Source organism: Amphiprion ocellaris, chromosome 14 (genome assembly GCF_022539595.1).
Source record: "Amphiprion ocellaris isolate individual 3 ecotype Okinawa chromosome 14, ASM2253959v1, whole genome shotgun sequence".
Classification (NCBI taxonomy): Eukaryota; Metazoa; Chordata; class Actinopteri; family Pomacentridae; genus Amphiprion; species Amphiprion ocellaris.
This window is the reverse complement of record NC_072779.1, coordinates 4,431,152-4,458,314: the sequence shown is the minus strand read 5'-3', so window position 1 is coordinate 4,458,314 and position 27,163 is coordinate 4,431,152. Positions and strand designations below refer to the sequence as shown.

Sequence of the window (27,163 nt, the reverse complement as noted above, 5' to 3'; positions counted from 1 at the left end):
TGTAGCAACCCCGTCGTCTTCCCCACCATCACGTCATGGAAATCTGACTGTGTTTGTGTGTGTTTCGGTTTGAGAGAACAAAGGGGGCTGAATGCGGTTAGAGCAAATCCTTATCACCACAGCTCAACACACACACACACACACACACACTCCTGCAGCTTTGCATTTCGACGGCGTTCTCATGCCCATCTGCTTTCAACTTTCTCTATTCATGCGATGTGGTAGCAGGCGCCTTTTGATGGTGAACTCTGACATTTAGAAATCACTTTCTGTTGCACTCTTCCTCCCTCCTTCCTCCTCTCTCTCTCTCTCTCTAAATATGGCCCAGCGCCTTTCCTTGCGGTTAAACCTGGTGACTCATATCATATTCTGGTAATGATCATGGGATCCTGTTAACTGCTTTGATGCTGCTCTCAGCGGTACACAAGTCCGCTTTTAAGTTCAACACCTCACAAAGCACAGCAGGCTGCTGCTGTCGGCCTGTTAGACACATGCACTGTGTTTGGGTTGGAAAGGAACAAAAGTGGAAATGCAGTGAAAAGTGAAACACTAGACTGCTTAATAATTGTTATGCAAAAATTACTGCTTTTGTGTTTCTTAAGTTTCGAGACACTTTCAACTCTACGAGGCTGTTTCACTAAGTAATACTAGTAGTACTACTAACAGTCATAAAGCTGAGTGGTATCCCCTGGGTTAATATATGATTGAGAGACTTTTGAAGTCCATGGGATATATCATACATAGATGTTTTCATGTCTTTACAAATATCACAGTTATTTATTATGAAGACAATCACTTATTAATAAAAAAAAAAAATGACTGGATATCACTAAAATGTCAACTATGTTACAAAAGTCCCACAATTATATATTGACCCATCCAGAATGACTTGAAAATGATCCATACTTATGGAAAATTAGTCCAGAATGACAAGAAATGTGTCCTAAATGACTTTCAAAATTATCCCAAGATACAAAAATGATCCGAAATGACAAGAAACAATCCAAGCTCACAGAAAACTTGTTGAAAATGACAAGAATATAGTCCAAAATGACTCGAAAATTGTCCCAAATGATTCAAAAATTGTCCAAAATGACTTGAAGTTGGTCCTGAATGATCAGTACAATTCTTGGCCTGCATTTCTTGTAAAGCCAGAGCCTAGGAGCAGTTAATTTAGCTTTATGTGAAAACTGTAAGCAGGATTATACAGGTACCTTCATCAGCAGCTAACATTTCAGTCAGTCTTTACAATTTTGAAACCAGTTTCAAAAAAAAAAAAGAAAAACTTGCATAAGAGCAGGATTGTTCCATCTCAAATCATCACATAAATCAGGACAATTTCTGCTCAACCATCTCTGATTTGCTTGCAAAGCATGACAAATGTATATTTGTTAAGACATTTGTTACATTTTAGCTAGATATAGCAAATACTTTGAGACATAATTGTTTCAAAAATTGCATCATTAAAATTTAAGGCAATGTTTGTGCCACAAATTTCAATGAACAATGAAAACTGCCCTTTTTTGAAAAAAATAAATGTAAACTGCAGAACTTCTATTACTTTATAAGTATTTTAGTTTTTGTGACACAACTAGAAAATACCTAAACTATTCTATTTGTTTTGTATATTTTTATCTGCAGCTACATGTGGTTCAGAAAACATCACTAGATGACTTCTGCATTTTCAGGGTTTTTTTTTTTATTAACGTGCTTAAAGATGGGACTTTCCACGTCTGCTTCATTTTTTTCCCCACATGTCAACTCAACCACAATCAAAGATTATTTAATCTGCATGTTCGATATTGCAGATTCAGAATTAATGACATGATGAGATATAACAGTAAGAATCAGCCTTTTATTGTTAATAGTTTCTCAGATATTGTTGTTTAACCCTCCTGTTGTCTTCATTTACAGGCACCAAAAAATATTGTTCCCTTGTCTGAAAAAAATCCAAAAAAATCTGCAAAAAAATTCCCCAAATTTCGGAAAATTTGCAAAACCTTCAGGAAGAAAATTACAATAATTCCTTAAAAGTTTCCCTTAAGTTTTATTTTTAAAAAAATCCCCCAAATTTGGCAAGAAATAAAATTTAAAAAATCAAAAAAAAATTGTAAATATTTTCAAAAAATGAATAAAAATCTTCCAAAAAAATCCTAAAAATATCTAAAGTGATTCCATATTTATGAGTGAAACTTCTAATATTTTCTTTAAGAACATTCAGAAAAAAATCAACCAAAATCCAGTGAAAATCGCTGGATTTTGGTTGATTTTTTTCTGAATGTTCTTAAAGAAACATTTTTTTAAAATTTCTTTTTTTCCACCAAAACATGTTGAAAAATTTCCCAAAAATGTTGAAGATGTGGAAGTTTTCACTGTGAAAATCCACATTTTCAAACTTTAAAACGGGTCAATTTTGACCCGCAGGACGACACGAGGGTTAAATAACAAACTGGATTCATGAGCCTCCGACCGGATGAATGGGTCTGTGGTGTTTTCTGAATGGTTTCATTCACATCCAGCTACCCACAGAGCGCCACTAATACTCGTCTGTTGTTCACTGTGATCATTTGTGTTCATGTACCTCAGTGTGAATGCTGCATCTCCACTGAAGCCTGCTGACGTTTACCATCCACACTTTATTCACAGATAACTCTCTCTGACTGTTCCTAGGAGGAAAAAGAAGTGCATTCGCTACCTTCAAGGAGGAGGCTGCCCCAGCCCAACTTCTTCAGATCTAAGTGCTATAGACTCTCCCCCGTCCCCGTCTCCCTCCCGCCACCACCACCACCACCACCACCACCGCCTCCTCTACCAGCGGCCTCCCTCCCCCGGCTGCTCCCCGCCGCCGCCCACCTCCCCCCCGACATGCCTCTCCCTGTCCCCGCACACGCCGCGCTCACACGCAACACGCTTACCCCCGGAGCAGTCCACCGCCAACAAGCGCGGCGACCTCCGTCAGCTGGCCGCCAAACCGGCCCACACACACCTGGAACTGTCCAGCAGGCAGACCAACAGCAGCTCCACGGCGCTGTCGGCCGCCAAGGCTGCAGGACTCTCCCTCAAAGTGCTATCAGAGACTCAGTGATCAGTGTTCACATCCTCCCCCCCAGCTCGCCTCCCGCCTCCTCCAGAGCCGTGAAGATCATCACCTCCCTCACAGCAGCACCACTTTGGTTTCTTATTTTTGATAAAAGAGGCTGTAGTCTCAGTTCAGAGGCTGGATGCTCCAGTCTGTAGTTCTGCACATCAAAAATCCTCATCAAATTCATACGTTCCCTAGATTGGTGTTTAATTATAGTATCTTGGCACATTTTACCACTTTGGCTCAGTTTTGTCTCCTTTTCTAGCAAATCTGAGGGATCCAGCCCCTGAACTGGTGACTGAAAACCTGCCAGCTCCAGACCACACAGTCCTGCTCACACAGAGGCAAAATTAAGTGGAGCCCAAGAAGAAAATTTCTTTAAAAATCTGTGGTTCTTTGGCTCCATCTGCTGCAGTTAAACTGAGCCAACGCCATTACTTTTGCCTCGTGGAAAGCTCAGCCTCAGAGTAGTTTTACAAATAATTCAATAGCAAATTTGATGCTTTTTTTTGTTTTTCGACCTCCATGACAATCAACTGTTTGGCAAATAAGCTCTTAATGAAAAATCAAGACTATCAAGAGTCCATATTCACAAAAAGAGACCCTCCTCCTCCTTTACATATCACTATAAGGCTGCCGTTTACACATCGTATCATGTCCATTAAAAACCATGAAAGGGGAGCAGAGACTAACAACCACCCAACCTGACCAGCAGAACCTCACATTCCAGGAGACACCATTCCCTTCTTCTTCTTTTTTTATCTGGCCACCAGTCTGACTTCACTTTCAGTTTTTAAACATTTATACCTACATGTGCAGCTTCTTTGACAACAAAAAAATAAATATTTTTACAGCGAAAATTCTCAAGTTACTTCTTTTAGGCACTTTCAGGCTCTTCATCTCTGGCTTCATCGTCCGGTTTGTTGTGTTTTCTCCTAATTTTTGGGGGGTTTTTTTTTGGTTTTTTAAGGTCAGATGTTTTGCTGGCGGGGAAACCCTCAAAGAAGAGTGTTGTTTTATTTTTAATTTTAAAGAAGAAAAAGTCTCTTGGCTGTTTTCCTTTTGACTGAACATTTTTCCGCTCGACAAACTAATCTGAGACCAAATGGGTACTATTATATTGCATTGTGTTGTAAAGTTTTATATTATAACTAAATTTTTCTATGTTTTTATGTAAAAAAAAAAAAAAAAAACTAAACTAAAAAAAACAGTTAATGACCAAAAAAATGAGCTTGTTTTAGTTTCTACCATTTCTGAAAGCAATACATTTTGTGTGTCCTTTTTGGTTGTTTTTTTTTAATGTCAAGTGTTACTGCAGCAGCGTTCAACAAACTATATCTTGTGTTCTCAATCGGTGCATGTTCCAACGTTAATGTAACAGACATTTTAAATCAGAAAATAAAAAAAATAAAGGCTTTAATTTACCGTTCTGCTCGCAGCTTCGAACTCGGCTTACAACTCTGTGGTCAAAGTGTAGGTTGAGCTTTTTGTACAGCAAGTTGTGTTTTCCTCCAGCAGAGAGCGCTCTTGTGCTAGAAACCTTTTCATTTGAGGATGTTCAGGTCAGTAGCGGAAACACCTCAGTGATGTCTTTTTGTATTTTTGAAACGCCTCTGATGTATTACTTGTGTTTTTTTTCTGTTTGATGTAATAAAGTGTTTTGAATATCTTGTCTGTCTACCGGAGCTGTGACACAATTAGTTTAAAAAAAAAAAGCTACACAAAAAGCCCAGACAGCATCCATTTAATAGGTTTTATTTACTCCTTCAACGTTCGATCATCCCAAAAACCAGCATCAGAGCTCATCTGAGAAAACTTTCCTATTCAATACAACATGAATTAGGAACGAGTTACCCAACGCTGTGTGACAAACACACAAGTACTTCGAGTCCAAGGAACGTTATGCAAAAAAACACTCTACCTCATACTTCACTTTTCCTATAAACCGCTCCTCTTAACATGGTTTCACAAAACGGATACATTTACAGAGCAAAAATAAAGTATTCACCCTTGCGTTTTCCATTGTCAAAAAAGCCATTTTATTTATTCAATTTAACCTAAAATAAAACAAACATGTCCAGTAAAAAAAAAAAAAAAAAAAAACAACAACTAGAGCGATTAATAAGTGGGAAAATCTGAAAGGACTGTCCTTGAATGTTTAAGGGCATGAAGCCGTGAAACCAGGACTGTTTATTTTCATGTCAATACACAACAGGAGTGTGTGGAAACAGAAATGAGCTTCTTAGTTTTAAATTAATGACACCACACAGGCAAGTTAAAATGGTCATGCTATTATTGGTATACAGAACTGAAGGGACAGTGATGGGGGGGGGATGTGGCTCTAAATATACTAAATGTAAATATTAACAAGTATGAACAAAAGCCAGTGCAACCAGTTAGCAGGGACAATCCTTTTCAGTGTGGTAGTGTTGGCAGGATCTTCCCCTTTACTTCTCTTCACACCACTGGTTCTCTTTGCGTACCTGCGGACAGAAGAGGACAGATGAGCTTCTGAAGCGATGCAGATGTTTATTTCCTGGCAGGTGACGGCGTGGACTAAGTACCTGGGCTTCCTCCTCCTCTGTGAAATCATTTTTGATGTTGAAAGTCTTCCTGATCTCCTCCGGGGTTTTGCCTTTGATCATGTTGGCCACTGTCTTGCAGGTGACATCTAACAGGCCTTTGATGTCCAAATAGTTGGCGGCCTGAACAGAAAGAACAACAGAGACATGAAGAGTAGCGGAGGAAGAGAGAGCAAGGACTCACTCACACCTTAGTACAGGGTTTCTGCAGAAATCAGCCAGTCAAATTTAATGCTGTTTAATGCCATTTCAATGCTATAATGTAAAAATTTAATGCCACGACCATGAACTCAACAAATTACACGGGTTTGGCTTTTTGTAAAAGAGGATTTTTATATGAAAACTGTCCCTACATTTCACTTTTTCTGAATCCGGAAACCACCCCTGTCCACCCACAGGCTGTAGTCATCCTCTGAAATCCATGTTTTCTAGCCATTTTTGCTGGAATATGCGTTTCCCTCTTACCCAGCTCTCCTCCACCTGGTCCAGCCTGTCGGCCACTTTAAAAACATGCAGTTTTGGGCAACTGTAACCGACCGGCTGGAACAATTATCGCAATGCTTCAGCATGTTTACACAGATGCACATATCTGACCAATCGCAGTCTATAATTACATATTATGAACTCAACCGGATCTGGATTTTTAGATTTTTTATTTGTAATTACATTAATATCTGTTGACGTCCATTATTTTCTGATAATTTGCGTCATCTTTTTCCAAAACAAAATGTTGTTCAAAGCATGAAATCTGGAGACTAGAAGTTGGTGAATATACATGAAGACTTTGATTTAACAGATTGTCCTAAATTATCCGGGCCTGAACAGACAGGACACAAATATGGAAACAAATTAAATATCTAAGTAAATAAATATTGTTTTCAGTATTAGTAACACCTGTGGGCACATGGAAACTACTGTTCTATATGTTGATTTCAGGTTTTCACATTTTTGTAAAATAAGTCATCAAAGAAAATCTACCTTTGTAATCATGATTTATGACATTCTAACTGTACAAAGGATGAGTTCCCCCTACTTCTAGTTTTGGTTCCGTTTCTATAGAGGTGCAGGATTTCACATTGAGCCCACAGTGACTAAAATACTGCTATTCACTGTGATCTTTAAATTCCCGGCTCCATTTCTGACTGACATTTCTGAGACTAAACACAGAAAACAAAACATCAACTCCCACTGCGTTCCAGTAAACTCATATCCAGCAGCAGCAAATTAACCTTACAAACATCACTTGTTGATCACTGAAAGTCTTATTTTCTTTTTCAGTTGGCACAGGAGCACTTGCAGAGTTTCTCTAAACCCCCACCTCTCCAGCATCCTCTGGTTTTGTGCTTGTAAACACATTCACACAGCCAGAGGGGGGCTAATTAACTCAAGTTACTGACACGACGACTTGTGTTTCACATCCTGGAAGCACACAGAAGCACCAACACCCATTTCCCAATCCCTCCTAAGCACTGCTTAGGTTACCTTCCACATGCTGGGCCTGCTCAACCTCAAAGCACAACCATTCAAATCCCTGCCTCTATTACAGCAGTTGCCCAAACCACCAATCTTCCAGCTGTTGCTAAGCAACATTTATCTGGTAACCAAATGAAACCACCTCGGTGAAATAAACAAGAGCCCAGGAAAGGACAGCAACAGAGGAAACAGACCTCTCATGCATTCGTACAAAATCCGCAACTTGATGGGTCACTTTGGATCGGGACTCCAGAGAGAGAGTTCAAGTATACAGGAGATTTTTGTTTTCCCCCTAAACTAATTCTACCAGCTACAAAAGGTACATATAATGTATATAGATTAACATTTGCAAGACCGATCTGAAAGGATGCAGCTTCAAACTGACCAACAATAGACTTAAATTTGTCAGAGCCACTTCTGTCAGTTACACCAAACTAAGAAACTCTTAACATTGCTGTTCTGTTTATTAAACGTCTGTTTACGTTTCGACACAGTACCGAGGCTTGTTTATTAAACTAAAACGTAATAATATAGAAATATGGGAGGATGTAAAAATTGCAAACCATGTCATTTTTTTCAGATAAAAAAAAAAAACAGGACAATGTGAAAAAATTGAAGCGAACAGTGTTTGTTTTTCTTATGTGAATAACTTCAAACCATTAGTTAGGAAACACCATTCTTCTGTGTGTCTGTGCATTTTTAGGGGACCAAATTTCATCACAAATTAAAAAAAAAAAAACTCCATTCTAAGGAAAAATATTGTCTGTATCAATATTAACTTTTTGTTTCTGTTTAAATAATATAAATATCCAGCTGCTGTAACAACAGAATTTCCCTCTGGGGATCAATAAAGTCTGCCTAAATTCAGGTGTGGGATGAGGTTTGGAACATAACAGTTGTGTTTATGGTTATCGTCCACCTCCAAGGAACTCAAGACGGTCAATAGACTGTAAATTTAACAATCTGTAAAATGTATTTACCAGAATGAGTTCAAACAAGGTGCCCTGGTCCACTTTGAGGAACTCCTGGTCCCATACAGGAATGTCATCTGTCCTCTTCTCCTTGTTCTCATCGTCTTCAGGTGGAGGAGGGTCATCTTTGTGATGGGTGCACCACTGAATCACCTGAGGCAAAACACACAGCTTTAACAAAGCAACCAAAACATGAACGGCATCCACCAGCCCTGCTTGTAAAACTGTGCAAAGGTCTAAACACCGTATTTAAAGAGTTCCTTCACCTCAGTTTTGTGTTTCCAGAGTCATTTGTTTGTCTGTCTGCTTGCTTATTTGTATTTCTGTCTATCAGCTTGATTGCACAGAAACTATCAGTCCAAATTTCATGAAACTAGGGCTTTTTGTTTGACGGCTATTTTTTCAAATTAGGAATGATCAGCATGGGTTCAAGGTCCTCCTATAAGCAGAAGAGTCTTGTTTTAATAACTGCAGGTCTGAAACTCAAGAATGAGCTTGAGCTGAGGAAAACAAAAAAACAAACAGACCATCACATTGCTCTGCTCCCATAAATGTGATTAGTCGGTTTGCTGGCAAAAACAACAGCATCACAGACAAGGGCAAAATGAGACAAACGGCATGTACAGCAAGATCTTAGATACAAACACAAACAACATATATACTTGGCAGTTTTAGGCCCACCTCCTAGCTGTTATATTGCTCAGATTCGGAAGAAATTAAAAAGCATTTCAGATATTGTGTCCACTCTGTTTAAATCAGTAACTGTAGACTATTAAAACAATTGAAAGCTTGCAATTTTAAAGCAACGTACGAATTTAAGTGTGTGTGTTTAGTATATTCTCAGCAATCAACTTATTCTTATTTGCTGAAGCATGAGTAAAAAAAAAAACCCACTTAATTGCAGTAAGATGTGTGTAGATGTAAGACCAAGTTTCTTCATTAGAACCCGTTTCCCAAGTTAAACATGTTACCACCATAAAATCTATCAGTCTATATGCAGAAAACCTACTTTAATCTAAAATAGTAGAAGTGAACTTAGCCATCAACCCACAAATCCAAAACCCCTTGTCTATTTTAGCACACATTTGTGGAAATGTGTGTGTTTTTATGTTCTTTACCTTCTTGAGGATGGCTGCATTGACATTCGGGAGGGGAACTGGGTCATCGTCTCCTTCATCATCCATCCCCAAATCTGTCAAAGAATCAATGACCATCACATATCACTCTGTAGTATACGAATATGTGAAAATGTCAGGGTCACAAAATAGATGCAAAAGTAAGTTGAAAGCTATACCTTCTAACATGGTTTTGATTGTGACAGACTGTTTGGCTATCTCAACGTCCACCTCGAAGATTTCCCCATCAGAGCTTTGTAGTTTAATTGTAGGCATTATCTGTAGGAAGGAGCAAAGATTATTAAACACACAATAACAGGTTGACACACAGCTGATAATTAAACGAGCTCACGTTAACTGCGGAAACCTGTTATTCAACGTCAAGTAGCTTTAATTAGCTAACATTAGCTCATATAGACGTGACGGTTAGTTGACACCTTGCCAGTTAAACACTCCACGACAACAACGGTGTGCCTCTACAAACCTTATACGAATATAAACAGAAGTTAACGTTAGCTTCACGAGCGTTGTTGTTAGCAGAAACAGCTAAACAGAGAACGTTAGCTACGAGCTAGCCAACGATACATTTAGCTACCTAAACGACGGCAATGCTAGCCACTTAGCCCGCTTGCCGTTGGGCAACTAACTAAACGGAATGCTCGTTAGCACATAAACACTTCATAAATGCTTGTTTCTTTACTAATACAACAGCCACGCAATTTAGGTTAAACAGAAAGCTAACCGGGCAGCTAGCATTACCATGCACAATGCTAGCATAGACGTTAGCGCCTTGCGATGTCAGCGAGGCCTCTTAGCAACAACATGGAGGCTACTCAAACAAATGGTATAAACGAGTAAACAAGATGAATAAAGAAAAGGTGCACTCGCTTTGTGAAGTCACCCACCGTAAATGTTTTTTGAAATCGCAGATCCAGAGGTGAGTTTCCTCTGTAGTCAACAGCAGTGCCCTACAGACGCTGAGGTCCCGACGGCGGCTGGAAGTGTCTGGATGAACCTGGTGGTGTTGAGCTGCCGCCCGGAGGCTGACGTTTTTTTTTTAGTAAGACGCCAACGGAAAGAGGAGGAGACCGTATGAAGGCTGCTTTTCCTGTATGTCTAGCAGATTTTAATTAAACTAGGCCCATAACGTCAAATTATTAAGATATTCACGTCCAATGTAGCAGTAGCAGGCAGTTTCTTCCTGGTGACGTTTTGAATTTTCAATACAATTTAAAATAAACTTTATTAACCTCAGCGGAAAATATTGTTCCAGATATTGCTCAGAAAAAAATTATAACAAAAAAAAGTAAGATATTGAAAATAAAAATAAGTACGGATTAAAAAAAAAGCATGAAGGAATATTGGAAATAATTCCGAGATAATAAAGTAATATTACACGTGATAATAAATATTGCACAAAAAGGAATATATATTATGTATTATATATTAATATATTGCTCAGAAAAAAAATTTAACAAAAAAATAAGATACTAAAAATAAAAATGAGTACGGATTTTTTTTTTTTTGAAAAAGCAGGTAGTAATACTGGAAATAATTCCGAGATAGTAAAGTAATATTACACATGATTATAATTATTGCACAAAAATAAATTTACAATACTGCACAAGAAATTAATATATTGCTCAGAAAATAATATTTTAATAAAATAAAAATAAGATTCTAAAAATAAAAATAAATACAGATAAAAAAATAAACGCAGGAAGTACTAATGGAAATTATTCCGAGATATTGTTCAGAAAATTATTTAATAAGAAAATAGAAATAAGATGATAAAAATAAAATAAGTATGGATTTTGAAAAAAACAGGAAGTAATACTGGAAATCATCCCGAGATCGTAAAGTAATATTACACATGATAATAAATATTGCATAAAAAAAGGAAATTTGTAATATTGCACAGAAAATTAATACATTGCTCAGAAAATAAATAATTTTATATCAAAAAAATTAGATATTTAAAATAAGAATAAGTGCAGATGAAAAAAAAGATGGAAAGAATATTGGCAATATTCACCAAAAAAAAATATTGCACAGAAATTAATATATTGCTCAGAAAATAATTTTATAACAAAAAATTATTTATTAAAAATTTAAATTAGTAGATTTAAAAAAAAGCAGTAAGTAATCCCAGAAATAATTCTGAGATAGTAAAGTATTATTACACATGATAATAAATATTGCACAGAAAAGGGAAATTTGTAATATTGCAAAGGAAATTAATATATTACACATGGTAATCAAAGATGTTTCTTCTTAAAAAATCACAATAGTATCATAAATTGCACAAACTACTAAAAAAATTTATTTGCAATTAAAAATAAAATGTATATAATTGTTCAGATTTAGGTCTCAAATATTTCTAGCTGTATTTAAGATGTTTAAATGATGCTGTGCTTATCACTACATACAGGTTTATGTACAGCATGTTATTCATAATGGTAATGAAAACGTTTTTTACAACAATACCATAACTATAGTTTTTATTACTAAGCCATTTATATGCTGTAATGAGCTATTATACTGTAATCTTTTGTAAATATTAATTCAAGCATAAAGATTTTATTATTGTTATTATTATTAACTAAAGCTCGTTTTGTCCAATATACTTTTGTGTCGGAAAATAAGCTTCAAGTCTTTCTGCATGACGCTCATCGCTGTTTTTAATTCACTTGTTTATATTGTAGTAATTCAAACTACCATGGTGTGGCGCCTTTTTCCTTATTTCAAATCCTTTCCAGTTGATTCCATGGCGCGTTCAAGTGCTCACTGCTCAAACTCTTACAGTAGCTGTCATCTTCATCAAAACGAGAAAGAAAGCAGCACAGTCAAGTCAAGAAGCCACCTTTGTCTTTATTATTCAAATAGTTTGGTTAATACAGATTCTGTAAGTTCAGAGGGAGTTGGTGAGTTGATGTGGATGAACACTCCATCATCTGTCACTCATATACACCAAGCTGGGTGACTGCATAAGAAGGGTTTTCCTTAAAAGTAACAGGACAAAGAAAAACCTTGTGTAAAGTTGCCTGATGGGGGCTTTATTTTTAAAAAATCAAAAAAGGAAAAAAGAAAGAACATTTGTAGTGTGAAATCTTTTTTTTTTATCTTCTGACATATGTTACATTTCTTTAAATTTACAAAAGTGCAAACAGATCATAATCAGATCTAATCGATAGAAGCCATGGCGCGTGGGACTCAAACAGCCGCATTTGAAGTAGCAAATTTTTTTTGTCTTGGACCACGGTGCCATTCAGTCCAGCTACACATTTACAGGAGAAGGAAGTTAAACATCACTGTTGCTTTATATAGTGGGGGAGATTTTGAATACAAGTCCTCAGCAATGAATATTGTAATGATTATGGCACACATCTTTTGGTCCATCCATAGACACAGACATTGTTTTTTTTTTTTTGTTGCTAAATGCTTAAATAGGTCTTTGTGTGGATATACAATGTGCACTGCTGTGTAGCCCCCTAGTCCCCCACCCTCCCGCTCATTGGTATCGGTTGAAAGTCGTATATCATGGCAATACTGGACTCAACTGTACAAGGGTCGGAGGTCGGAGTTTACAGGAAGTAGTCTGGGGTGCGGCGGGTGACGTGAGGCTCCCCTCTGCGAGGCGCCGGATCAAACTGCAAACTGGATAGAAGGAGCAGAAAAGGGAGAGTTTGATTATTTTGAAGCTATATGTAGACACAATGATGCCACAGTGCAATTTCATTAAAAAAACAAAACAACTAATGATGCAGAGCTTCAGCTTTTAGACACTGACAAAGTTACATTTTTATTTGTTTATTTGATCAGGGACCATGCAATTAACATAGAAAACATCTGATGTATTGCATATAGAGCAGGGGTGTCAAACATTCAATTCAATTCAATTAAATTTTATTTATATAGCGCCAATTACAGTCAAATTGTCTCGAGACGCTTTACAGAACCCATATGCCTGACCCCCAGAGCAAGCCAAAAGGCGACAGTGGCAAGGAAAACACCCTTTTAACAGGGAAAAAAACCTCGAGCAGAACCCGGCTCTAATGTGGGGGGACCCATCTGCCTGCTGGCCGGGCGGGTTGAGAGGGACAGAAGAAGTAGAGAGGTAGAGATAGAGGGGTAGAGGTAGAGATAGAGGGATACAGATAGAGGGGTAGAGATAGAGAGGTGGGGGGGTGGGACACAAGGACCATAAAACACAGCCACACATCTGAAGCATCCAGCATCCAGCTCTGGGACCAGGGACACTCGGAGAAAGGACACAGAAAGAAACAGAGTGAATGTAATGCAATAATGGTATATATAGTAAATACATAGGTAGTTAGAGAAGGGCTCAGTGCATCCAGAGAGGTTCCCCAGCAGTCTAGGCCTATAGCAGCATAACTAGGGGCAAACTAAAGGGACGTCAAGAGGGGAAGTCAGTTGTGCAAATGAAAACACCAGCTCACCCCGTCAGGGTCACCCAGTCAGCCCTAACTATAAGCTTTGTCAAAAAGGAAGGTTTTAAGCCTGGTCTTAAAAATAGAGAGGGTGTCCGCCTCCCGAACCCAAACTGGGAGCTGGTTCCACAGGAGAGGAGCTGATAACTGAAGGCTCTGCCTCCCATTCTACTTTTAGAGATTCTAGGAACAACAAGTAAGCCTGCAGTCTGAGAGCGAAGAGTTCTGCTAGGGTAATATGGTACTATCAGGTCTTTAAGATATGACGGAGACTGGTTGTTAAGAGAAACATGCGGCCCGAGGGCCAAAACCGGCCCTCCAGAGGGTCCAATCCGGCCCACAGGACGATTTTATAAACTGTACAAATTACAGAGAAGACATTAACTGCAAATTATTAATTTGTAAAACTATAAATCTAAAATAATTTCCAAACCAAGTTGTTTTGATCATAAAGCAAAATACTGGAATACTAGATCCATTGTTCTTGTCATTTTGTGTTTCATTTTTGTAATATTTTGTCTTGTTTTTGTTGCTTTTGTCCTTTTTTTGTCTATTTTTTGTCTCTGCTTTTGTTTTTTGTTGTTTGTCTCATTTTTGTTGTTTTGTGTGTCATTTTTGTAATATTTTGTCTTGTTTTTGTTTTGTCTTTTTGCGTCGTTTTGATCAAAGTAAAATACTACGTCATCAGCTCCAGATAGCTGTGACTAAATGTTTTGTGTCTTTGTAGATAAACTGTGATCTGAAAGTTGTAATGTGGAAATGATAAACTGAGGCATTTTGTTGAAATTGAATTAATTTTTCTTAAGAAATTTCAGGTTGTTCATGATGCTTTGTAAAAAGATAATTCATTAAATGTGAACATTTTCAGAATGCACTTTTTTGCGCTAAAACAAAGGAAAATTTGGAGTGTTGGTTATTTATAGGTTAATATGTTATGATTTTACTGGTTCGGTACACTTGAGATCAAATCAGACTGAATGTGGAACCTAAACTAAAATCAGATCGACATCCCTGTGTTAGAGTGTATAGCATGAAGCTAATTTTCAACTCTCGTCAATGGTTGGGCTTTTCAGTAAAAGTGGACAGAGTACCAACAACACCGATAAAAACAGCACAGACAAGATTACAAACTACATCACACACACACACAGACACACACAATGACACAATCCACAGTCATTCAGACCTCATAGAGGTCATAGGTGGGTACATTCTTGTTGTTCTTTCAGCCAGTACCTAGCTTTCACTGGAAAAGTTTTTAAATCTGCTAACATAAATTTCGTTTGGTAATGCGTTCCAGATGTGACCGTGTCTGTCTAACACATTTTGCATTTGTTGTAGGTGGAGCTTCTGCACCAAATGCAGTTTTTTTCTGTACTTACAAGGAGTATTTGAGGGTGTCGTCTAGTTCCATGATAGCTGCCTGGTTGCCACAGCGGTAGCAGTAGTTGGGAGCACTAAATATTGTCACCACATTCCTTTCATGGCACCAGTTGTATCCCTGAAGGGAGGAGATGCATTATTAACCGGGGATGTATAATTCAGGGAAAAGTGCTAATACAGTGCAAATCTAAAATAAACAAGTTTAAGTGTCTTCTGTAGCAGTAATGGTTTCAACTGGACTTTTCCCACCACTAATTTAGCTACTAGAGAGTCTGGAGAGTCCATGTACTGTAACAGCCACTTTGTCACTTAACCAGCAATCATTAGAAGGTTCTTTGCTGTATTTAGTTTCATATTAACTCTGTGAAACTGCAGACTGCTGGATCATTCTGCAGCTGTGGCCAGTTGATGTAAACCTAGTTTTCTTTCCTCGACTAAATGACAGCAGATATACAATATGCATGCACACTAAATGAACTGTATATAAACACAAACCTCCATAACCAGCTGGTGGGCACGGGACACCAGTGTGAGGCGGTTGGCGTGGTTGAAAGTCTCAGAGATGTCCTGACCAAATGTGTAGCCAGCTCCTCGAGGAGAGATGCCCCAGCCACCGCGGTCATCAGGGTCTGACCACAGCAGGTCACACATGGGACCCTGCAGAGGATGAGGACGAGCAGGTTAACAAGGTAACAGCAACCTGCTATTTATTACAGCAATCATCAAGTTTGAACTGCAAATATACTGAACATTGGCTCTAATTATCAGGTAGTTATGTCAAATATCTTTCCATTTTCTGTCATTTGCAGTATTTAATTGGACATTTCTGCCCACGAGCCTGCTTATAATGAAAATTATAGACACATTTAAAAGCCATTTTTACCTCATGTGGCACTTCCTGTAAACGGTCCAGAGCCCTAATGTGATCCAACGTATCTATGGACGGTGACAGGCCTCCATGAAGGCAGAAAATCTGCAGGGAACATTTTTATCACCTAACCATTATTCCTTGACTAATCTAATGTATATGATTCATTCCACAAAGCAATTAATTCTCATAGAACATAATGTTTCATATTTCCGTCTCAGAAATGCCCACCTGGGAGTCTACCAAGGCAGTGAGGGGGAGGTAATCAAACAGGTCTGTGAAGTACTTCCAAACGTTGGCGTTCCCATATTTCCTTAGGCACTCGTCATAGAAGCCGTACACCTGTGTGATCTGTCTGCTCTCGTGGTTCCCTCTGAGGATTGTGATGCGCTCTCGGAAGCGTACCTGAAACACGAACACATCCGTAAGTTAACTTTTGCATTTCAGAGCGAGTCAAATGCAGGAGAGTTTTTTTAAAACCATCGCTTACCTTAAGTGCTACTAGTAAAGTGACGGTTTCCACGGAGTAGTACCCTCTGTCCACGTAGTCTCCCATGAACAAGTAGTTTGTGTCTGGAGATTTTCCTCCGATCTTGAACAGCTCCATGAGGTCATGAAACTGGCCGTGCACGTCACCACACACCGTCACCGGACATCTCACCTCCTGGACATTTGACTCCTTCGTGAGGATCTCCTTTGCCTGTCGAAAGGAGAAAAAAAAAACAACACCAATTTAACTGCAATTCATGTATTGAAGAATGAAAAAATAATTACTACAAAGTGAAACACAAGGGGCTTAGAAAAATCTCAAAAGCCAGGATGAGCCACTCTAAAATACAGTGCAGCTTATTACATACATAATTTTAATCCTGCAACCGTTTGGCTCAATCAAATGCAGGAAAACCCGCTGAGATCCTGTAATCACATGCTTCATGTGCTGTAATTTTCTACGTCCTTCTTTGTTCTCTATCTTTTCAGGAAAGGGCGATTTCCAGCCAACATCACTGTATAATTTCCACGTCAGTTTCTGTGGGGTCTAAAGGAAGACACTACACAGCGACAACACCATCACCATAATCTCGCCAAGGATTTTAACCCTCCTGTTGTCTTCATTTATAGGCACCAAAAAATAGTGTTTTCTTGTCTGAAAAAAATCTGAAAATTCAGCAAAAAATTCCCCAAATTTCTGAAAATTTGAAAAACCTTCAGGAAAAAAATTCCAATAATCCCCTAAAAGTTTCCCCTAAAAGTTTTATCTTAAAAAAAAAAAAAAAACCTCCCAAATTTGCCAAGAAAATTCTTGCAAATATTTTCAAAAAAATGAGTAAAAATCTTCCAAAAAATCTTAAAAATATCTAAAGTGATTACATATATATCAGTAAAACTTCTAATATTTTCTTGAAGAGCATTCACGTAAAAATCAACCAAAATCCAGCGACTTTCGCTGGATTTTGGTTGATTTTTTAGTGAATGTTCTTAAGAAACAGTTTTTTTAGCATTTCTTTTTTCCCACCAAAAAATGTTCAAAAATTTCCCCAAAATGTTGAAAATGTGGATACCAGAAGTTTTACTGTGAAAATATACTTTTTTTCCCCACATTTTCAAATTTTAAATGGGTCAATTTGACCTTCTGTGTGTGTGTCTTTTAGTTTCCTGTAGATCTGTCCTGCAATGCTCAGAAAAGCAGCTCTGCTGACACCACAACATTTCCTAAAATCAATTTGTGTGAGGCGAAAACAGAGCAGAGAAACTGAATGGCTGCCAGTATTTTTAGATGAAACACAGATTATTCATTTACGAGTACTCAACTGTAGCCAGAAGTATTGTGGCAACACAACAGTCAACCGCTACGCCCAAAAGTAGAAGTGTGAAAAATGTGTCTTTTTTGGACCCAGTTCGTTCTCAGCAGACATCACTGTGAAACCTCGCTGCTGCAGTGTATGACTCAGTGTGTGGCCTCCAGCTAGCGCTCTCAGAGGAAACGCTTGCTTACTGCTGTCGCATTCAATGCAAACAACAGAGTCACACACGGAGAACTACTCGAAATATGCAGAGAGTCAGCTGATGCAGTATATTTGGCATCATTTGGATTCGTTTAAACAACGACCTCCGTGGATTTCAGGACAGATTATCTTATTTCATGCATATAAATTCTGAGTCTGTTGATCATTTTTAAAATAAGCAGGTGCATGAAAATTATCACAAAATTAAAAATAGCGGAAAGCTTTAAACCAGGGGTGTCAAACATGCGGCCTGTGGGCCCAAAGCGGCCCGCCAGAGGGTCCAAACCGGCCCTCAAAGTGTAAAAATTACAAAGAAGACATTAACTGCAATTTGTGAAACTATAAATTAAATAGAATTTCTAGACCTTGACAAGTTGTTTTGATCCTAAAGTAAAATATTACATTGTTCATTGTTCTTTTGTCATTTTGTGTCTCATTTTTGTAATATTTTGTCTTGTATGTAGTTTTTTGTCTGGCTTTTGTTTTGTCTCATGTTTTTGTTTTGCGCTTCTTTTTTGTCTTGCTTGTGTTTTTTGTCTCCTTTTTGTCATTTTCTGCTTTGCTTTATTCATTGTTTTGTGTATCGTTTCTGTCGTAGTTTCACACTTTTTTCATTTTTTGTCTTGTTTGTCCATTTTTGTAACTTCTTTGTCAAATTTTTTGTCATTTTTTTGTTTTGTTTCATGTTGTTTGTCCCATTTTTTGTCATTTTGTTTCTCACTTTTGTCTAATCTTTTTGTGTCTAATTTTTGTAATATTTAGTTATTTTTTGTCTTTTTCATAGTAAAATACTACATTGTTCTGTTCCAGATACCTGTGACTAAATGTTTTGTTCCTTTGTAGACACTCTGTGATCTGGAAGTTGTAATGTGTAAATGATAAACTGAGGCATAATATTGTTGAAATTGAACTTACTACTCTTAAGAAATTTCAGGTTGTTCATAATGTTTTTCAGAAAGATAGTTCCTTAAATGTGAATATTTTCAGAATGTACTTTTTTGCACTAAAACAAAGGAAAAATTTGGAGCTGTTGCTATTTATCGGTAATTATGCTGTGATTTTACTGGTCACTTAAGATGAAATTGTGTTGAATATTGACCCTGAACTAAAATGAGCTTGACACCTCTGCTTTAAACAGTTCAAATACTAAATGTGGAGACCCACAACAAGGCCTATTCCTGGAGTCAGTCTAGCTTGGCAGGCCGGTCTGACTCAGGGGTCAGTCAGCTGGATGAGCCCTTTTAAGAAGCTTTGGAGCAAACAAATCCTCGGGCTGAGAGGGGAAAAATGTCCCGAGCCTAGTGACCACCGGACATATCTGACGCACTAAAGCAAGAAACGAAAACATCTGCAAAATTAAAGGGAGAATGGCGACGATAGACTCAAGAGCAGAAGATGTTGTGCTCTGACTCTTTGAAAGCTACTCTCGATTCAATTTGGGGAAATATGTCTCCTCCCATTCCCATCACAAACTGTATTTTGTCAGTTCTGAGTAGCCCTTAAAAAGCACGGCAACAGGAAGAGAGGACTGACACTGACAGAGCGCTGTAGCTGGCCTGTCACCAACAGATGGGACAGAAAGAGACAAACCCAGAGTGACCGGGCCAGAGCTGCAACACTGCACAATGCTGACCTATATTATACACTCGCTCCACGTGCCCATACCGCCATGTGGCCTTTCAGTCTCTGCACTCTGGATGACAGATTGACCAGAGCTTCTATCTCTAACGCAATTGACTCACTAAGCCTGAGAGAATATTCTGGATGGGCTGCATTAAAAGTGGAGCAGCAATATATTTTCATCCCATTCTGCCCGATCTCAATTACTCTGAGTGAAATGAAAGGAAATAAAAGGATGTGAGAGAGTGTAATAAGCCGACAAACATGCACTGGGATCCTCTTTATGACCCACCTTTTAATTTCCTTTCGAATAATTTCATATTTATAATTAAGTGCAACATCAATTTATTTCACTTTATGGCTTAGATGGACTTTATATAGCTAATCATTATGTGGAAAATGCACATGGCCATTAGGAAAGTCATTAACCAGCCATGCACTTTTTTATTTTTGTCATGGGTTTGGTAACACAGGGGCTAAAGCAGGGGTGTCAAATTCATTTTAGTTCAGGGGCCACATTCAGCCCAATCTGATCTCAAGAGGGCCAGAAAATAAAAATCATAACACATAACCTCTAAATAATGGAGAAAAAAATGCAAAACGAGAAACAAAGCGACAAAAACATGACACAAATGACAAAAGTCAGACAAAAAAACAAGACAAAAACAAGACAAAATATTTTTAAAAATGAGACACAAAACAACAAAAGTGAGAAACAAAACGACCAAAAAACAGACGAACAACGCAGAACAACAAAAATGCTACACAAAAGAACGAATAAAGCAAAACACAAAATGACAAAAATAATACAACAAAAAACCAAAAAATTAGGCAAACGACACAAGACAAAACAAAGAGACAAAAAATTAGATAAAAGCGACAAAAACGGGACACAAAATGACAAAAGCGAGAAACAAAAACAAAATGAGACAAACGACAAAACAAAACAGAGACAAAAAATTAGACAACAAAGTTACAAAGCGACAAAAGAACAATGAGCAATCTAGTATTTTACTTAATGATCAAAACAACTTGTTATGGTCTCAAAATTGCTTTAAATTTATCGTTTTACAAATTTACAATCTGCAGTTAATGTCTTTGCTGCAATTTTTACACTTTGAGGGCTGGATTGGACCCTCTGAAGGGCCAGTTTTGGTTCGCGGGCCGCATGTTTGACACCCCTGGGCTAAAGGGAAGGTCAGAAACTAAAAAACAGAGAATGTTTAGCTACAAATGTATAGATTTGTCACTGAAAGCCAACTATTGAGCCTTTTCTGTCTCTTTTCTTTGTTGGAAATCATTTTATCACTAATGACTGTTACTTAAAAAAACACTACATCAGACATTAGATTTAAACAAAATTTGAAAACCCTAATCAAATACAGTATCTTTAAGTGCTATTCCTTCAACCTACTACCCAGAATTCATAGTGACATTCTCCACTGGTTGCTTCGTCAGCTCATGACACAGTATAGGGCCTTCAACTCTGTAACCTTACCCTCTAATGTATGTGCAATATGTTCGATGAAGCATCACATGTCACCTCTGTGTCCTAAATTGACGAACAGACGTGTTCTCTCTGTACGCTACACTGAGCTGATTTTACGTCTCTCACTACAAACTCAGCATGAATGTCATTATGATCCTTTATTCCTGGTTGTTGTGGTGTTTGGATCTCATTAAAATGTGTTCTTTCACTACATCATCATCAGCAACAGTCTATTTCCTTTACAAGATATCATGTTATGATCACGTAACCATGGCAACGTAACTAAGAATATGCCAGAAAACAATAACACCTCATGCAGGATTAAGTTCTATCTAATCAAATGTTACATAAAAGTGGAGTAAACTAATACAGTGTGACCTGCTGCTACTGGCACCAAGATAATTTTTTCATAACTCCCAATTTAAGCTTGGATTTAGCAAAAACCCTAAAACACAGGGTGTGGAAGGGAACAGTTTATCCTCGAGACGGCGCGTATCGTGGATACCAGCCCAGCTGTGAATGAAAACGATGACGGCACCGCTTACATAAGCACCTTGCCCAAAGTACGGACCACACCTGTAGCAGAAATGCCACGGCGAGGCCTGCGAAGAGGGAGGCTCGGCTACAGATTACAGCTCTGCCCAAGATGTCAGCCGTCACACAGTCAACAAACTGCTTAGCCGAGTGTTGAGAAATGAAGTCAGCGTTTTCCCGGCTGCCGCAATATAATCCCATTAAAGTGAGTTAAACGCAGCCAAAGGTTCTCCTGCAGACAACTTAGGGCGAATTAACCTCAACAACAAGGCCAGACTACAAACACAAGAGATGACCTCACTTAAGATGTTTATGGTAATTAAAAGTTAAGCATTCTGCTGACACCAACACGACAACACACAGAAATTGGCAGCAAAATGAAGGCAGATTGTGTCGGATTTCGTCAGCATTTCTACTATGACAGCCCCCCATTTCTGCTGAAAGGCATTTAACTACCTTTTGCCTTGACTGCACTCACGTCTGTGTTTTTGACATCCATTTTTATCGTTGCTAAGAGATTATTCTGTGAAACTATTTTGGAATAAAATGCTGAAAATTTACTATAATGGGAAAACAAATCCTCCTTTGAAACAGCCTTTCTGACTGACTCATTTTTCTGAGTAAATCGGTGACCTCAGCTGGCAAACAAAGCCCGCCTGGCTGCATGAAACTGGTTTGACATAGACAAAGGTCATGCAGAAGTCTTCTGCTCCAAGAAATGGGGCAACCATTGCTACATAACCAAAATATTACATCACTCTTTGGGTTTTAGTTTCATTCGTGGCATTAAAAAGATGATTCACCTAACTCGAAACTTTAGATTAATTAAACTAAGCCTTACTGGTTAGTAAACAGTGCCTCATGAAGGGATTAAATTAGATAAGATGTAAACAATACAGAAGTACAGAAACCATGTCTGAAATGTTATGTAACCCTCAGCAGGTTTACTTTTGAACAGAGGAAACAAACAAAAGGTCATGAAAAGGGTAAGTCTCTGTATGGGGCATGTGTTATGCATTAATTAAATTATGTCCATATAATTGACAGAAACATAAAACCAATTTCCAGCAAGCAGAGCACTGGGTGCTAGGTTTAAAATGATTAAACGATCAAAGAGATGACCTCACTCCTCTGTAAACTAACAACATTTACAAAACACATCCAGGGCCTTGACAGCGGGGACGTAACTGCAATGCCGAAAACTGAAAAATGTGCAGAGATTGTGATAAACGAGACAAAGCTTCGAAGTATTCCCTCCTCTCTGCCACACAGGACAAGAACTCTGATGTGTCCAGTCTTTTTCTGAGCAGAAAAGAGAAAGACCGAGGACAGATTACACAGCACATCCCATTCCTTCACACCCCCGTACATCCCAAAACAGAGACGGCCGCTCTCTGAGTCACAGTGAACAGTGCTATCCTGAGTCACACACTCTGATCCCCTTAGCAACAAAGGCTTTGGTAGTGCTGGCGATGCAACGCAAAATCAATCATATCCTTGACTATTTTTAAATCGGGGAGGATGTTGTGTAGGTGCATTCAGCTGAATATATTAACAAAAATTCACATGGGGACGATTGGATGGAAGCAGGTAGAAAGAAGTTAGCAGCAGCTGAGCTCTTATGAACTGTAACAATGACACAGCCTCAGGGGTGAGGAGATTTTTACCTTTCCTTTTTCCTCTCGGCTACTTTTACGGCATCTTTGCTGCACTAGGGGAGGAAACAGGAAAGAAGAAACACAGCACCATGCGCAGTTCCTGCATGTGAACAGATGTCTGACAACTGTCGACAGGGTCTGCCGATCAATCTGTTTCCAAGACAGATGGAGGCAGAAATATGTCAAAAGCATATGAGCTGAAAAAAGGGCTGCAAATTCAAAAAGAAAAAGACTTTTTCTCCCAAGCTACCCGCAATGACAAATGATAGATGGCACAACAAGATATCAATTTTGAAAATATATACATTTGCATATGCAGAGCTAAACAGAGCCTGAACCAACAGCACTTCTGACTGCATAGATCCCATTTTGGGATCGGGACACACAGTACAACATTGTTAAATACTGGGATTAACAAGCCACTTGAGAATATTGCATTCTTAACCTTCAGGACACATCACTCCAAACATGGTAGTGGGACTTGTTTTGTGTCCTTTTAGGAACCAAGAAGGACATAGCTGCACTACAGATTGAAGAACAGATCCAGTAAATGGAGATTGGAAAAACGTGTCCAAATGTAGCCTCTAGAAACAGCAAATCTGAATTTAAAGAAAAAACAGAAATCTACACCACCATACACTGGTGTAGAGTCAGGATTTCTCACACTGACATCCAATAATCAGAGGCAGACGTGTCGATTTCTCCATCAGTGGAAGCATAAAAATGGACCATGACGTAAGGCAGAAACAGTATAAAGAACCCTTTGGATAAGGGATGTTTAACTTTCTGGAAAACATAAATCTTCAACAGGTAAAAAGGATCTAGCTTTAATTAATTATTCAAAAAAATGCAAGAAACAGTCAACACCACAAGAGTTTAAGGGTATTCTTTTCCTTCTAGCTCAGACATTTAGAGCTGGAAATCAGCTGACGTCGGAAGGAGAGATTGGGGTTAAGCTGCAGCTCAGACCACAAAAGTATGCAGAATCAGTTAGCCTGTAATCAGTCAGAGCATATTATGTACAAGTTACGTATTCCACTTGAATTACAATAACTGTAATAGTCCGACAAGTTCAAGTTCACCGCTCAGAAAGATGCAATCGCTTGTAAATTGTTTAAAAAGCTCAGTGAGCTGACAACAGGTTTGTAAACCATAAAATGTCATGTTTAAGTTTAAAAATTGTCCATTGACTGCCTAGTAAAGAAGTCATTTTAACTAATTATTGGCTGCAAAAGTAAATGAAAAGCTAGATGAAGGACATGGGTCAAAGATTACATACCACTCTTTTTACCACCTGTGAGATAAGCACAGAAATCAGACGTCATATACACCAAGTTGGCATTTTTTGTGAAACGCTGGTAAACCTGCGACAGTTGTACAATAAATCTTACTTTAATCACAGTTAGAATGTTGGAATGCTTTGAGTTGAATCAAATTTATGGTCATGTTAAGGGCTGCAGAAGTGAACTGCATTAAACAGAGAGGTGTATCTGTCATTTAGCCAACCTTCAGTGGTATAAATGGACACAATAATGGGGAAAAAAACTGTCAATAAGGTAGTATAGAAGGGCTACATCTAACAACTATTTGCATTGTTGATTGCTTTCTGGTGAGAAATGTCAATCAGAATAACTTGTTTTGTCCACTAACCAAAGATGCTCAGTTTACTGTCACAGAGGAGTAGAAAAATGAGAAAATATTCAACTTTGACGAACTTAAATCAAAGAATTTTCACATTTTTCTTTACAAACTGCTCAAACTGATCAGAAATAATAGCTAGAGATTAACTAAACTGTTGACAACTAATTGGTTAATTGTTGCAGCTCTTCAGCTCAGTTCAAACAGCTGAAACAACACTTTTTTCCAACACTAGCTCAACATTATGACCTGAATAAAGGGTTTAAGACAGGGATATCGAACTCATTTTAGTTCTCAGGTGGGTTGGACCAGTTAAATCACAGCATAATAACCTATAAATAACCACAACTTCAAATGTTTGCCATTGTTTTAGTGCAAAAACTTACATTCTGAGTATGTTCACATAAAAGGAATTTTTTTTTGCAAAACATGATGAACAACCTGAAATTTTTGAAGAAAATTAAGTTCAATTTCAACCATATGATCCCTAAGTTTATCATTTAAACATTACAACTTACAGAGGCTCTACAAAGACACAAAATGTTTAGTCATCTGGAACTGAACCATATAGTATTGTACTTTTAAAAAGACAAAAAACAACAAAAACAAGACAAATATTACAAAAATGAGACACAAACAATAAAAGCAAGAAACAAAATGGAAAAAATGAGGCAAATGACACGAAACAAAACAAAAAGTGACAAAAAATTAGACAAAAAAGTTACAAAGAAACAAAAAAATGGACAAACACAACAAAAAAACAAAAGCGTAAAACAATACCACAAAAACGATACACAAAACAATGAATAAAGCAACACAAAATGACAAAAATGAGACAAAAAACACAACTGAGACAAAAAGGAAACACAAAACGATTAAAAAAAACAAAACGACAAAAATATAAGACAAACTATATGTCAGATAAAAAAACAACAAAAACAAGACAACTTTTTTTTAAAAAGACAAAACTAGCAATCTAGTATTTTACTTTATGATCAAAACAACTCGTCAAGGTCTAAAAATTGTTTTAGATTTATGGTTTTACAAATTTACAATTAGTAGTTACTGCATTCTCTGTAATTTTTACACTTTGAGGGCCCTTTAAAGGCCGGATTGGACCCTCTGGAGGGCCGATTTTGGCCCGAGGGCCGCATGTTTGACACCCTTGGTTTAGGATGTATTGCAGGAGTATTGTATTAGTTTTAGCTTAATGTGTCTTATTTTAGCCTCATTTTTGAACGACCTTTACAGCAAATATGTACCAACAGCGCTTCAACTAGGCAGAAAGAGTCTCCAAACGTTGCTCATAACTACTTTAGTGGTTGAACTGGAGGTCAAGGTTTATTTACCAGCAGGTGAACTGTTTCCACACGGAACATATGAGGCTAAATGGAGCAGCCAGTCTGAGCTAACTAACAGAGATGCTGCAGTCCCACTGACAGAGTCAATGAGCGGCTGTAAATGTGGTATGTGACTTGAATTCACACCAAGTCTAATCCCGTCTGGCCGCCAAACCCTCTCTAACCCACAACAAGTGACTCGTATTTATTACCCCCCAAAATTTTGTACAGGAAACCGCTCAAACGGCCTCAAACAAAGTCGCTGACCACTCGGAATTTTGGTCAAATCCACGCACCGCGCAGTGAAATGTACACTATAGACGCCATTTTAACAATGTCTGGAAGGCGGCGGTGAGCAGGGACAAGACGTTGGGACTAAGTTGGAGTAAAGAGAGGAATTTACAGGAAAAATTATATCTCACCTTTTCACATAGTGTTTTCACTTGTCCCTCAGACAGCTGCTTGCATTCGTTGAGCTGCTCGATCCACTGGTCAAGTTCTTTCGTAAACGCCTTTTCGTCCATTTCTGTGGGGTTTTTTTGCGTTGTCGCGGTTGAAGACTCGTTTGCTAGTTTTCGGTGAAGCGGCGACCCTTCCAGATGTTCTTTTCCCTCGTTCCGGACCTCAGAAAGCGGCCACAGCAGAGGCTAATTGCGCTCCCAATAAACGACGCATGTACCGCTGGCTGCCAGATCAACTATGATTTGACGGAATTGAAGCTGAACGGAGGGAGGGAGAGGCGTCAATTGGTGATCCACCCTGGAAAGTAGTTCTGGTCGAGCCTTCCGCGGTACTACGCCGCAGCTCCGGTTGAGACCTTCAAAATAAAAGCGGCGTTGCTGACTAGACGCACGTACACATATCTACATATGAGCTGTTGAAAAAGTCTTCATCGCTTTCAAAAAAGAACAAAGCACTTTTGTTTTTCTTTTTACTCTACATAGTTTTTTTTTTAA

The 27,163-nt window shown here is 38.2% G+C and overlaps 3 protein-coding genes across 9 annotated transcripts in view; 1 reads left to right on the top strand and 2 right to left on the bottom strand.

Annotated features, from left to right (window-relative positions):
* The window catches only part of tcf7 (transcription factor 7), a 117,586-nt gene extending 112,834 nt beyond the window's left edge, over positions 1-4,752 (top strand). For 4 of the 7 annotated variants that reach the window (XM_055017311.1, XM_055017312.1, XM_055017313.1 and 1 more), the window contains one exon: positions 2,671-4,752. In XM_055017311.1, coding sequence (XP_054873286.1) covers positions 2,671-3,085 — 415 coding nt within the window. In that variant the 3' untranslated portion in view covers positions 3,086-4,752. Of the gene's footprint in view, positions 1-2,646 lie in introns of all 7 variants that reach the window. The other 3 variants (XM_055017315.1, XM_055017317.1, XM_055017316.1) reach the window with 2 other exon arrangements.
* A 69-nt stretch (positions 4,753-4,821) lies between these two features.
* Positions 4,822-10,288, bottom strand: skp1 (S-phase kinase-associated protein 1). Its single transcript, XM_023293201.3, has 6 exons — positions 10,129-10,288; positions 9,403-9,502; positions 9,227-9,300; positions 8,118-8,261; positions 5,647-5,787; positions 4,822-5,565 (listed from the first exon to the last, which is right to left on the bottom strand). Exons 2-6 carry the CDS (start codon positions 9,497-9,499, stop codon positions 5,530-5,532), a joined length of 492 nt encoding a protein of 163 aa, XP_023148969.1. The 5' UTR covers positions 9,500-9,502; positions 10,129-10,288; the 3' UTR covers positions 4,822-5,529.
* A 1,786-nt stretch (positions 10,289-12,074) lies between these two features.
* Positions 12,075-26,957, bottom strand: ppp2cab (protein phosphatase 2 catalytic subunit alpha b). The gene is made up of 7 exons (XM_023293195.3): positions 26,630-26,957; positions 16,416-16,625; positions 16,157-16,330; positions 15,941-16,030; positions 15,553-15,714; positions 15,057-15,175; positions 12,075-12,880 (listed from the first exon to the last, which is right to left on the bottom strand). The coding sequence occupies exons 1-7, from the start codon at positions 26,729-26,731 to the stop codon at positions 12,808-12,810; spliced, it is 930 nt and encodes a 309-aa protein (XP_023148963.1). The 5' UTR covers positions 26,732-26,957; the 3' UTR covers positions 12,075-12,807.
* Positions 26,958-27,163: the final 206 nt, after the last annotated feature.